This window comes from Tauraco erythrolophus, chromosome Z (assembly GCF_009769465.1).
Source record: "Tauraco erythrolophus isolate bTauEry1 chromosome Z, bTauEry1.pri, whole genome shotgun sequence".
Taxonomy (NCBI): domain Eukaryota; kingdom Metazoa; phylum Chordata; class Aves; order Musophagiformes; family Musophagidae; genus Tauraco; species Tauraco erythrolophus.
Window position 1 is genome coordinate 72,817,265 of NC_141496.1, and position 13,942 is coordinate 72,831,206.

The 13,942-nt window shown below is 38.2% G+C and overlaps 1 protein-coding gene across 2 annotated transcripts in view; it reads left to right on the forward strand.

Annotated features, from left to right (window-relative positions):
* The window catches only part of SPTLC1 (serine palmitoyltransferase long chain base subunit 1), a 41,221-nt gene extending 28,107 nt beyond the window's left edge, over positions 1–13,114 (forward strand). The window contains exons 10-15 of one of the 2 annotated variants that reach the window (XM_086628735.1): positions 754–849; positions 1,151–1,247; positions 2,438–2,492; positions 9,012–9,129; positions 9,994–10,067; positions 10,547–13,114. In XM_086628735.1, coding sequence (XP_086484861.1) covers positions 754–849; positions 1,151–1,247; positions 2,438–2,492; positions 9,012–9,129; positions 9,994–10,067; positions 10,547–10,640 — 534 coding nt within the window. In that variant the 3' untranslated portion in view covers positions 10,641–13,114. The remainder of the gene's footprint in view (positions 1–753; positions 850–1,150; positions 1,248–2,437; positions 2,493–9,011; positions 9,130–9,993; positions 10,068–10,546) is intronic. The other variant, XM_086628736.1, reaches the window with a different exon arrangement.
* The last annotated feature ends 828 nt before the right edge of the window (positions 13,115–13,942 follow it).

The following is a 13,942-nucleotide window of genomic DNA, read 5'->3' on the forward strand; positions in this document are numbered from 1 at the left end:
TGAGTTCAGCTTGGAAGTGAAATATCAAATTCTGAGAATTCATTCTGTCTCTTCCCCTGTCTTTTGTTTTTTTCACATTAAGTGTCTTAATACCAAATGCGGAAAAGAGGAAATGAATGTTAAACAGCTTTAGAAAAAGAAACAAACAGTGCTTCTGTAATGCTTGCCAAGTGCTATCTGATTAATTGGCTTGTATGTTAAATTCATTTACAAACATGATCTTTCATTTTTGTCTGCTCAGAATGGGAATTCGTAGCAGTGGTCATCAGTGCATTACAGAGCCTGACAAAAAATATATTTGCAACTATCAAATGACATAAGACAGTTATGTCTCTAAGGTTCAAGCTCTGATTTAGCTCTGATTGAGCTTACGCTCAATTTTAATCACATTCTAACTCCTACTGACTGCAATGGGACTACTTATCTTAAAGGACACTGTCACACTGAGTGCTTTGAGTTATTGTCACCAGCATCTATATAATTTGTTTTTTCTATTTGTATTTTTCATGTTGCGATGCTTGGAGAAGAGTGATCCTATGTAAATTGTCTACAGATCCATAAATCTCAGTTTCTAAAGTCCTTTTGTATTACTTTAAGTTGTTATTTCAATTGTGGCTTCATTTTAATATGTGATAGTTTGGTGGATCTTCTCTAGTATTTGTGAAACAAGATACATCTTGAATATATTTATCCTAAGAATGATCTTGATGTAATCAAAAGCATCTCTTCATAACTTGTTAATTTAACTGGCAGATTGATGATATCGATCTTATTAGTGCAAACATGGAAAATTCATTGGCTTCAATTGGAGGATTTTGCTGTGGAAGATCTTTTATTATTGACCATCAGGTAAGCCAGGTCTCATTTTTATATGGTGTGGCAGGATTAGTTACTTAGAAATGAGAGTTACTAAAATCAGTTTGCAACAAGTGTTATGATATAAATCATTATGCAACATTTGATTCCATACAGAAGCTCTTTCATTCTTGAAATATTGTAGATGAATTGGAGACCTATTTTTAAATCCTTCCGTGAACCTGTAAGTGTGGAGGAGAGGTTGTTTAAATGTACGTGAATTAACTTTTAAAACATTGCCTATACTGCTATAAACAAAAATTACTTTTTTCTTTTTTTTCCTTTTCCTCCATAGCGATTGTCTGGTCAAGGCTACTGCTTTTCTGCATCCCTACCTCCTTTGTTAGCTGCTGCTGCTATTGAGGCTCTGAATATTATGGAAGATAAGCCAGGTACTTAATTAAGGGAAACGTTATTCTTAATTCTTTCTCCACCCAAAACTAGTAACTCATAGTTCTCCCTGCTTTGATTCCTCACCCTTTTGCTCTTTTAAGTCCTCTCTCTTTTTCAGTTCATAATTTTACATGCATGATTTTTTCTTCATATGATTTCTCATCCTGCTTTTCTTCTTTGGTATTTCCTCCCCTCTCCTTCCAGCTGACAATGAACGACTTAGTTGAGGCTAGGAGGGACAGAGATGGTTATCACTAAGCAAATAAAAAATTATTATTCTGCTTTATAGCCTAGAGATATTCTTCTTCCTTGAAAACAAATTCCTTCAAGACAAATGGAGGAAGGGAAGGTTAAAGAGAAACAAATGGGAATATATTTCCTCAGGACTGAACAACCCTTTCCTTTCCACTTGCACTACTTAATACTTTTTTTTCTTCTTCAAGTAAGCATCCAGGCAAGAGTTTCAGGAATGATTATGGTGCAAACACCTGCAATTTTGACAGGACCAGGTACAGGACATTTGGATAAAGTTGACAGTCTCTAGGAGTCAAAGATTTGGTTGAGGGCGTGAGAGGCACATGAGAAGGACAAAATTGGCCAAATCCGTGGAGAGATGTGATATTTATCACAAGTAAATTAAAACTACTAGGTAGCCCATGCCTAGTCCTCAGAAGTTAAGCAAAAGCAAGAAAAAAATGAGTAAATTATGGGACTGTTAGCTCTAGTGGATGGTCAGTCTTTACCAAGGAAAAGAACTAAGGTTTGCAGATCCAGGAATCAAGGTTTCCTGTTAAACACTCTGCAGTGAGTTCATGAAAGGATGAGGGAGCAGAGACTGCACGGCTGTAGATATTTTATAGATATAAATAAATTGGACCTCCCATTTCAGTCCCATTACCAAGTGTTTGTGTCATCCTTTCCATATGATCATGAACCAATGCAGCTGGAGTAACGAGATAAAGGGAGGTAATACATTTGTCAGATCTTAAAAGCCTGTCATTTCCTGGCAGAAATGGGAATCAGGAACATTATGAAGAGTAGTGAAGAGACTTAGTACTTCAGTAGATATGTATATCTTAGTTTTCCTTCCAAATGCCTTTTTTGAAATCTTAGAAATGTAAAGTAGAAACAAGATAACTAAGCTTCTCATTCTTTTTTCTTTTATCTGTTTTTTTTTTTTTCTGTGTAGACATTTTTCAGACTCTCCGGGCTAAATGTGAACGAATTCACAAATCTTTACAGGGGTAAGTGTGCTTTTCGGATTTTTTTTGGCTGTTATGGATTTGACCATGCCTTTATAATGCCAACTTTAAAGAATTCTTCTTGCCCAAATCTATTTCTGGTTTTACAGACGTTTAGACTGGAATACGTATGTATTAAAGGAAGAAAGTCATCCTTTTCCAACTGTCTCTGTTATGCTGCTACAGAGAGTCCAAGTTTTTAAAATCTCTTTACAGGTATTTAGATGAGATTATACCTTAATGCTACTGAGCATGTTTAGAAGCCTTTACGCATTTAAATCATTAGGGCAGTGTGATAGCTTTCAACGGTAGGAAGTGTTGATACGCATTTTGAAAAAAAAACTAACTGAAAGTGTTTGGAGTGTAGCTTAGCAGATAACTCCTTCAGACAACTCAATGCAGCTTGCAGTCTCCTTTAATACAACATTTAAACACAAAATCTATAATGCACGATTGATTATACTAGCTGATATTTTTGTAGTGTTAGTCCCTTACTTATTCTGTGTGAGTTATTTGTTATTTGAAATAAGCAGTTTCCTTCCTGGCTGATGTTTTGTGTTAGAACTTTAGCTACCTTCAACTTCTTTTGAATAATCCTGCCATGAAATAATCCTTGTCCTGTGTTGTGTTTCAACACAGGTTCAAAATGCATAGGATTTTAAGTCAAAGATACCCAAATCCTTCTACACTTGAAAGTAAAATTTTAGAGTAACTTGAAAACTGTTAACGTCTCTTCTTTGCTGGTATAGAATGATAGGATTGAGTAATTGTAATGCTCTTTTCTACCTGTCTTTTTTAGGTGATAATTATAACTACGTTTAAAATATAGGGAAAAAATGTAAGGAAAAATTATCAACCTTTTACTTTGTTAGTATTCGCTGTAAACCAGAAATGAATAAGGCGTGGCTGGTACTTTTCTGTCCTGTGACTGATTCTGCTTTTTCACTTAAATTCAGTGTTTAGTATAGTCACCAATCAACAAGTAGTTAACATGCCTGAGTGTTTGTAATAGGACTTTTGTATTTTTGCCGTATTGAAAAGTGTGGTAATATAGAGGTCCAAAAAAATTGCAAAGGGAATGCTTCTTCTAGGTCATACTGGGAAAGCACTTGAAAGATTTAACAGCACCAGGGAGTTGGGCAGCCCTGTAGCAGGAAAACTATCCTAACAATTGCATAAAGCAGTATCAGAGAGAAGATTTAAACTAATTATTTGCTCGATCCAGTGTGGTCTTTTTAATTAATAACCACACTGGAGAAAGTGTGTGGTGGTTTGAAGAGGAGGAAGAGTTTCCAGAAAAAGCTTTTTTTAGTGCTGTGATGTTAAATGCGCTTACCTTCCCAAACTAACCATGGCTGCTGCTTGACTTGGTTCTTTGATGTGCTCACTATGATGGAGTGGATCTAACTGTTGGTTTAAAAGAGAGTGTAAAATGGTGATAGAACTATACACAAAGAATGTTGGAGAGAATACTCTGCTGTTCTCCTTTCTCATAATAGAACAAATATGACGATTGGAACAAATTAAAAGTAAAGGAAATCTTTCTTTTAGCCAAAGTGTAACTAACCAATTAAATTTATAGCTTGATATATAAGGACTAGTGTATGATTAGCACTCAAAAAAAATGTTGGCCTTTATATGGACTATGGTGGGGGAAAAAAACGTAGTGTGGTAAGCTGGAGGAATGACTGGTGTTTATTCCTCTTCCGGGTACAAGCCAAGTCCCAGTTTGTGGAAGAAATGGAAGAATTCTTCTGAATCCTGCGTAGAATTACTTTCTTATTGTCTATGTTTATAAAACATTAAAAAATGCAGTAAGAGGTGGGATGATTAACACAAATAAGTAATTTTCTTAGCTTTCTCAACAACCTTAGATCAAGAAGATTTCTGTCTTGTGTTTAAAAATATCTAGTGTCTTAGTAAATAGAAATGAAGAAGCTCTATTGCAGGGAGACAGGATGGACGGGGCAGAATTCTGTGTTTTTTTAAAAAGCATGACAGTAGTAGGTAGTATCCCGTAAATAGTTCATTACTTATTGCATATCCTAAACCTGGCTGAGAATTTTCCAATAAGGCAAGTTTTCATTTGGGAGAAGCAGATTTCTTTTTGAATGTTGTTTTTTCAGTGAGACCTCATTCTAGTTTTCTGCTAGCAAAACTGATGGAAACTTTTATGGTGTTCAATCATCAGGCAGCCTGGCTACGCAGGATTCCCCACCACCAAGAGCCAGGTCCTGCCACGCAGTTCTGCAGCCCAGCCTTGTAGCTAGGGTGCAGAGAGCTGTGAGGAGGGACCTCCCTGAGGCTACATCTATACTGAGACGTCAATATCAGAAAGTGTTTCTGGGCACTGGATCTCGATTGTCTACTCTGTCAAATTGTTGGAGTGATCTGTGGCCTTGGTTTGGCCCAGGCCAAGCAATGTGCTTTGAAAAGACTTCTGGATACAGTTCAAGAGTTGGCATGAGCCAGGAGCTGTTCCCAGTAGTCCGTTTGGATGTGGCCACCCTGACATGGGGACTCACATTTTAAAAGTATGGATGTGAGTCATTCCGTACCCATTCACCACAGGGCCAGAAAACAGTCCAAGGCATATTTAAGGTACTAATATAGAATTAGCCTTAAAAGGAGCGTTGGATTTCAGGAGGCTAGTTTTGTTCCTTTGTTACTTCAAAATCAGATCTTTCAGACTGGTCTCTTTTTTGTATGGAAGGTGTACGTTTTTGTTTGGAAATGAAACTTTCCCAGCATTTCTTAGGAAAATGAATTCTGATTTCAGGAAAGTTACAGTGTGCATGCATTGGATTCTCAAATATTTATTGGATCCTAGTTTGGCAGAGGCTCAGAAAAACATAGTTAATAGTTTGCAGTGCATTAAAAAAGAGTTAATACTTTTTCAGTGCATCGATGATAACTTCCTGATGCGAATAGTGAATGAGCCTACTAGAAGAGGAGTGCTGCTGGATCTTATTCTCACTAATAAGGAGGGTCTGGTTGAAGCGCTGAAGGTCGAGGGTGGATAGAAGAAGTCAGGATAAGAAGAAGGCAGAGTTACTGAATGCCTTCTTTGCCTCAGTCTATACTGCTGGAGGCTATCCTGATGAGCCCCGGAACCCTGAGGCTCCTGAGGAAGTCACGATAGAGGAGGAGTCTAACCTGGTTGATGAGGACTTGGTTAGGGACCAGTTAAGCAACCTGACCTGTGGATTTATGGATGGCCCTGATGGGATGCACCCGCGGGTGCTGAGGGAGCTGGCGGATGTCATTGCCAGACCACTCGCCATCATCTTTGCTAAATCGTGGGGAACGGGAGAGGTGCCTGAGGACTGGAGGAAAGCAAATGTCACTCTGGTCTTCAAAAAGGGCAAGAAGGAAGACACGGGTAACTATAGACCGGTCAGCCTCGCCTCCATCTCTGGAAAGATAATGGAACAACTTATCCTTGGTGCTGTCTCTAGCCATATCAAGGATAAGAGGGTCATTAGGGGCAGTCAGCATGGCTTCACTAAGGGGAAGTCGTGCTTGACAAACCTGATAGCCTTTTATGGGGACATCACCCAGTGGGTGGATGATGGTAGAGCGGTGGATGTGGTCTATCTTGACTTCAGTAAAGCATTTGACACAGTCTCCTACGGCATCCTCACAGCTAAACTGAGGAAGTGTGGTCTGGATGATTGGATAGCGAGGTGGATTGTGAACTGGCTGAAGGACAGAAGCCAGAGAGTAGCGGTCAATGGGACTGAGTCCAGTTTGAAGCCTGTATCCAGTGGAGTCCCTCAAGGGTTGGTACTGGGACCAGTATTGTTCAACATATTCATCAATGACTTGGATGAGGGAATAGAGTGCACGGTCAGCAAGTTTGCTGGTGACACTAAACTGGAAGGAGTGGCTGACACACCCAAAGGCTGTGCTGCCATTCAGAGAGACCTGGGCAGGCTGGAGAGTTGGGTGGGAGAAATTTAATGAAATGCAACAAGGGCAAGTGTAGAGCCTGGCATTTGGGTAAGAAGAACCCCATGTACCAGCACATGTTGGGGACTGAACTGTTGGGGAAGCACAGGGGAAAGGGACCTGGGGGTCCTGGTGGACAGCAGGATGACCATGAGCCAGCAATGTGCCCTTGTGGCCAAGAAGGCCAATGGCATCCTGGGGTGTATTAGAAGGGGTGTGGTTAGTAGGTGGAGAGAGGTTCTCCTCCCCCTCTACTCTGCCCTGGTGAGGCCGCATCTGGAGTATTGTGTCCAGTTCTGGGCTCCTCAGTTCAAGAAGGATAAGGAACTGCTTGAGAGAGTCCAGTGCAGAGCCACAAAGATGATGAAAGGAGTGGAACATCTCCCTTATGAGGAAAGGCTGAGGGAGCTAGGTCTCTTTAGCTTGGAGAAGAGGAGACTGAGGGGGGACCTCATTAATGTTTATAAATATGTAAAGGGTGAATGTCATGAGGATGGAGCCAGGCTCTTCTAAGTGGCATCCAATGATAGGACAAGGGAAAATGGATATAAGCTGGAACATAGGAGGTTCCGCTTAAACATGAGGAAGAACTTCTTCCCAGGAAGGGTAACAGAACACTGGAACAGGCTGCCCAGAGAGGTTGTGGAGTCTCCTTCTCTGGAGATGTTCAAAACCTGCCTGGATGCGTTCTTGTGTGATCTGATCTAGGTGGTCCTGCTCCAGCAGGGGATTGGACTAGACGATCCTTTGAGGTCCCTTCTGATCCCTAACATTCTGTGATTCTGTGATTTACGTGAAAGTGAAAGTATTGCCATCGGAAGACTTTATGTTAAACTCCTGGATTTCTTCAAATAGGTGGGTAAGTTGAATTTCGTAGTTCAGTCTCGTACAGCTGTGACTGACAGAAAAAGTTTTAAGATTGAAATATGGTTTGCAACGTGTAAGCAGCCGCTATGAGTAAGCGTGTAGCAAATACAAAGCATGTTGTTCAGGCAGAGAGTCAGTTTGAATGAAAGTGGTACAAAGCTTACTTCCTATTCATCTTTTCTCATTTACTCTTTGGAGGGGGGCAGTTTATGATTATCTGTTTCAATTATAGAATTACGTCTGTTTTGTAACTAGAAGCTAATACTGTGTCTCTCTAAACAAAACGTAGTTGTTTTAGTAGCTTGTCTTAAACTCTATTCTCCAGCAAATAGATTTAAATTACTTCATCTGACTTCTGTTCTCATCTACCTACTTGTAGAACGCTACTTCTTAGAAGTCAGATGACTCCTAGGGAAGGTAACCAAGAACAGATATGTTACATGGCTCTAGTGTGTATTTTCTTTCTACCTTGTAGCTGGACCTTGGACTGCTTTTTCTTGTCCTTTCTGTTACCAAATGTGATATCCACACTCCCTAGATATATGTGCATTAGTGAGACAAATGCAGCGTCTGTGCTTGTGTAGTAAAAAAATCACCCGTGTTCGGTTAGTTTGCAAGTGTAGGTGAATGACACAAGAATGTTTGCAGTTTTGTGGCTGAAGAGGAATATCAGTTTGACTTGTCTTTCTGGAATGAACTATGAATTGAAATAGTGTTGTAGAAATAATACAAGACGCTTTCCTTACTAGAGTGTAATTTTAATTTTTTCAGGGTTATAATTTGTGTTTCTAGTGCCAGTTCCCTCTGCTATAGGCTTCAGTTTTGGTGTTTATAGATTTAATGTCTCTTCTGCTCTGATTGGGTCTTGAACTTTGTAAAAATAGAAAACTTACTTGAAAACGGGGGTATAAATTTACAATGTGTGTGAGGCAAGCTCATCAAAGTCAGGAAATCCAAATTGTGACTGGTGGTAGAAATGTCTTTATGGGACCTGTTAATTTTGGAGACCAAAGGTCTTGCTTGGGTATCAGATACGGTTTTTGGAGGAGAATTTCTCACTCCTGAATATGATGGTATGATGTGTTAGGACAATGACAATCAAATGGTTGATCGTTCAATCACATTTTAGGAACCCAATTAACAACTGTCCCTACATACAGATGTGGGAACAATTCTAGTAATGCAGCTAGTTTTAGAGGAGCTTCTAAGTGACAGACGATGTTGTAAAGATTTTTCTACTGGAAATAATTTAAAATCAGAAGTCTTGCCAAAAAAAAAAAAACCTTATCATATAAGTGGCTAAAAAGATTTATTATTTATTTTCTTAATATAGACTCCAAAGACTTGACTGACTTAGCTGTGTTTTTATCAGCAACATACAGGCCTAATACTCACATTTCTCCTATATCTTCATAATGATCCTTTAAAAATTTCTGAATTGTTAATCCTTTTTGCAAAAGGAGGAGTCACTATCGTTACACAAACTTGCTGAAACTACGTTCAGTAAGCTCCTTAAGAAAGACATTCACTTGATAATTTTGGTTATCTTTACCTATTGCAAGCTGAAATGTACATATGTCTTATCTGCATTAGTATTAGTAAAGTGAAACATCCCTCTCTTCTGGCTCACCACCCAGAAAGGGGAAACACTCACTATCTAGAAAATTAACACACATGTTCAAGTAGGCTTTTTATTTGTTTTAGGATTTCAGGCTTAAAAGTAGTGGGAGAATCTTTTTCTCCAGCATTGCACCTGCAGTTGGAAGAGAGCTCTGGATCTCGAGAAAATGACGTGAAGTTACTCAAAAGAGTTGTGGATTATGTAAGTGTCCCCATAGCATTTAAAATATATTGCTGCCTTTGAATGTGAATAATGAATGACATGCATATGGGTAGGGAAGCTTCTTGGGTAACTTGTTACAGTATGTTGCAAGAAAGCTGCAAGAAATTCAGTTTCTTTGCTGACTATAGGACTATATTAAAGACCATCTTCTGACCAGTTCTTGCTGCAGGTGTTTAGGTCTGTAGCACTGGATAAAAATATATATTAAACCTTTTACTTGAAAAAATTATTTCTTATTACATACTTCAAAACTGAAGTTATATTTCCATATAAAACTTGCTTAGAAAACTTCATGATGTTCATAAGAATAAAGGGTATCGTTTGAACAGAGTTCTGGTGGTGTATTTTAACAATTAGAGGTCTAGTTTTCTGTAATTTTACTTGTTTGAGTCCATGAACTTGCTTTTTTGTGAGAAGAATCTCCTATTTTGTATGTAGCATTTTTTCTATCTTCAGTATACATTGATTCTCTTTCTGTCACATGAAGGAGATGAAGGTTGATGAGGAAGTTTTATATTTCAGGTGGCAACAAAAAGAAACTCTGAAGTTGATTCCCTTGAAAATATTCTTAAATATGATTTAATAGCCAACTTAATACAGTATTTTTGTCTGATTACTTGGAGTTGAAAGGTAAAGAAGCTACGCCTTAACGTGTTTCATAGGTTTATGCTGTATTAAAATTGGAGGTGATTTTGCACAACCTTCAAAATCTCCTTTTGGGAAAGAACTTACCATTATCTTGACATCAAACTCATAAAAGTTAGTTATGTGTATTTGGTGATCAAAAGGATATGCCATCAGAAGTTCCTAGATTGACAACTGCTGTATTTTCTTTATCTGTAGTGTATGAATAGTGGTATTGCATTAACTCAGGCCCGCTATCTGGAGAAAGAAGAAAAATGTCTTCCTCCACCCAGGTTAGTAGAAAGTCAATACATTATTTCATTTTACCGGATATGAGACTCTATCTCTTTTCATGCAGTTCTGGGGTTTTGTTCAGTAGACCAGATTTAATGGTTGGCCCTGTAGAAATAGGAAAGGCTACATTTGAAGTATATTTTCAGTGATTGTTACAGGATGTTAATACCCTGAAATCACTGTATCAAAACGACCTGAATCTCAGTGGTTAGCACGTTGCCTGTTAACAGGCACATTTCCATGAGCTGCGCATCTGCAGGTAAAAAAGAAAACAATCAAATTTTTGTGGTATGTATGGGGGGAAAAAGATAGTCTGACCATTTCCGTTCAGTCATATGTCTTGTTTCTGGTTGATTTGAATTCATGGTGATTTCCCTAGAGACAGTGATCTGAATGTGTTAAAACTGGTACAAGAAAAGTCGAAAGCTGAAGGCAAGGAGTAAAGTTTACTGTGTATGTTCTGGTTTTCTTTTTCTAGTATTCGAGTAGTGGTAACAGTGGAACAAACAGAACAAGAACTGGACAAAGCTGCATCACTTCTTAAGGAAGCTGCACAGTCTGTATTGAATTAGAGTGCTGTTTTGGATTCTTTTTTCCCCAAATTGTCAGGATAAATATTTTACACTGTACAGCGACTTCACTTCAGATATTCAAGTTCTTCCACTGATGGCGTTGAAACCTGACTGAGTAACAAGATTGTTCCAGAATGGTACAAATGCAGTGAGGGGAAGAATGCTGAATTTTGGAACTGGTGAATGACGCAATGTACTTCCAATTCAAACTACCAGTTACTAGCATTCCTTAAAATGGGATATCACTGTTGCGTACAGAACTCTTTCATAAGTTGCATCTTAAAATTTTTAAATTTATTTCTTAAAACTCTTTAATATTTTCAAAAATGTAGATAAACATTCAGTTTTCCCAAAAAACATTTGAAATGTATTGTTTTCTCTGCATATTCTCAGAATATAGGAACTTCAAATAAATTTCAAGGAATTATCCCCCCTTCCTTCAAAAATAACAAATTAAGAGATAATTTTGTGCTTTATTATGTCATTTAGTATTGAATTATGGGAGGAACTTCAGTTCTTTTTTGTTTATGTCTTTCTTTAACCACTTTTGGAAGCCATTTTTTAAGAATGCCTGGCCAGAGAATTCCATTGTCTAAATTTTAAATTCATATTAAATACTATTTGCTTCCTGCATTTCATATGGTATTATATGCATGTTTGATATTATGGGTGAAGTTTTTTGTATTATTAACTTCAAAACATCTAAACTGAAACCTCTGAATTATGAAAAATGGTGTAATTCCATTATAGTATGTTTAATTGGAGGGGCTTTGCACCAGTTTGGAAGAGGAGTCATAAGCAACATGAAGAAGGAACCAAGGTTTTGAAACAGCAACTAAATACTAGCTTAGTCGAACTACTTTGAAGCACTAAACTGTTGTGCTGAGTTTTATCTCTAAACAGCTACACAGCTTAGAGAGAAGACTCACAGGGAGCTAAAAAGAGTTTACATGGTACAAATACTCTTGAAATCCAACTCAATATGTTCACATAAAATCCTTGTGATATTGGATAGTAATAGTTGGAGGTTATGCTGTCAGGATTTTCAGTAAGCACAGGTGGGCACTATGCAGAGGGACAGATTACACTAATCAGAGTAAACTGCTATGGAAAAATAACAGTATGATGTCCTTTTTTATAAAATAAAAACTATAGCTATGTATTTCAGGATATGCTTTAAGAATGCCCATATGAAAATTTTATTTTCTGCTTGATCTGTATTCTGGATCGTTTTGTACTTATGTGCCTTTTTGGTTGCTGCTACAAGGACTACAGGACTATTTTTGAGAAACATCATTGTTTAAATAAAAAGTTCATGTTTGAATCAGATTTTTACTTATCGTATAATTAGATTTTTTAGCATGATAAGCCATAATTTTTTTTAGTATTCTGCATCACATGAGTATAGTCTATGTTGCCTCCTTCAGTTCATAGTGACTGTCTGCACTGACTTTTAAAAACTTCTCACCTGCTTACTTTCAGATAAACCAGCTAAAGTTGTGTTGGGGCGCTTTTGGGGTTGTTGCTTGACTATCTGGAATAGTCAAATCATTATCTGTGCAATGTAGAGAAACTTTCATTCCAATGTGAAAGAGTATTCCTATTTCACTGACATTTACATTTTTCTCTATTACTGTGAGTAAAAGCCTATGAGAAGCCAAAAATGTAAAAGAGCAAAAATGTGGGGAGGGGAGCTGATTCCCATTTTATGGACTGGAACCAAAGTGCAGAACAATCAACCTTTTCAAGACCCTCAGAGACTGCAAGAAATGGAAATTAAAACTTATTGCTCTACTTTGAGCTTGTGAGCCATTTTTGTTTTGATAAGTGAAACCTGAATGTTCACGTAAACTCAAGCCTTTGATGTATAAGCTGGGAACAAATGAAATATTTGAATTCCAATGCAACATAATAAATGGTTTTGGAGTTCAAGGTAAACCTGTGAAGGTAAGCAATTTGCCAATTGAAAACTAGGTTGCAGAATCCGTAGTCAATTTTTGCGTTTTGTTTTAGGTTGTCTGCAAACGGGGGGAGTTTTTTTGTTGCACTTTCGAGAACTAGCAACAATCTTTAGATACACGAGTTTGTTTTGTTGTTTTGTTTCTTGCTTTGAGATGAAGTGATCACACCAAAATTGGCAGGCATCAGAGTGGAATTTCTGGCCGTTTCAAAGCTGTGACTAAGTGGTTCTGATGAAACAAAAGCTACAAGTATGTCACTAAAAGATACTATAATCTGATTCATTTGACAAACTCATACCCAACATTAAAACATTGGTAAAACTGTCTTTGTCCGTTTTTGTTGTTTACAAGCTTATAGAAAAGAAGCTTTTAGATCACACCAAAGTGAGCATATGGTGCGGTGTAACCTGTCTGGCAACTAAACACCACACAGCTGCTTGCTCACCCTCTCCCACCCCCAGGGAATGGGGAAGAGAATTAAAGGGAAAAAGGGAAGGAGGCTTGTGGGTTGAGATAAAAACAGTTTAATAATTGAAATAAAATTAAAAGTAATAATGATAAAAATAATTAAAATAATAATAATTAAATATATAACATTATAGTTATATATATAGACAAATGATGCACAATGTAAATGCTCACCACCCAGTGACCAACACCCGCCCTGTACCGGCAAGCAATCCCGAAACAGAGAAGTCCTGAAACCACAATCACGGAAGAGTGAGAGGCCCGAAAAGAGGTATCAAAAAGACAGCACAAGAGATAGTACTCGAGAGTCTGAGAAATCCGAGAGAATCCAAACTTACTGGCCAGCCCTCATCTATGTACTGGGCTTGACGCTGCATGATATGGAATATTCCATTGGCCCTCAATCCTAAATCTAAGCCCAAACCATAAATCAGGAGTTGTGGGCCCTCTATCCCAGTTATACTCCCCCCCAGCCTGTTCTGCTCCTGCACACTGGCAAAACACGGGATGCTAAAAATTCCATGATTTCTCAGTACCAACTATAAGCATCAGTGTTACCAACATTCTTCTCATAACAAATCCCAGACTAAATCCAAAACACAGAGCTCTTCTAGCTGCTAAAAAGAACAGCTAACTCTGTCCCTGTTATAATACGTGTTTTACTTACAGGTTGTATACGTGGTCTCTGTGCGAAATTAAGAGGCTTGCGAGATGTAGCTGGTGGAGAGATCCCTGGCCAGTTTGAGCAAGCCTGGCCCTCTTCGTTTTGGCGTTTTTAATAAATGTATCTGGCATGGCAAGCAGATGAAGGGAAGGATGGCTCTGGGGGGAAAGAAGGTGGTTGGGGTTAGGGAGACAGCAGATGATTCTGAT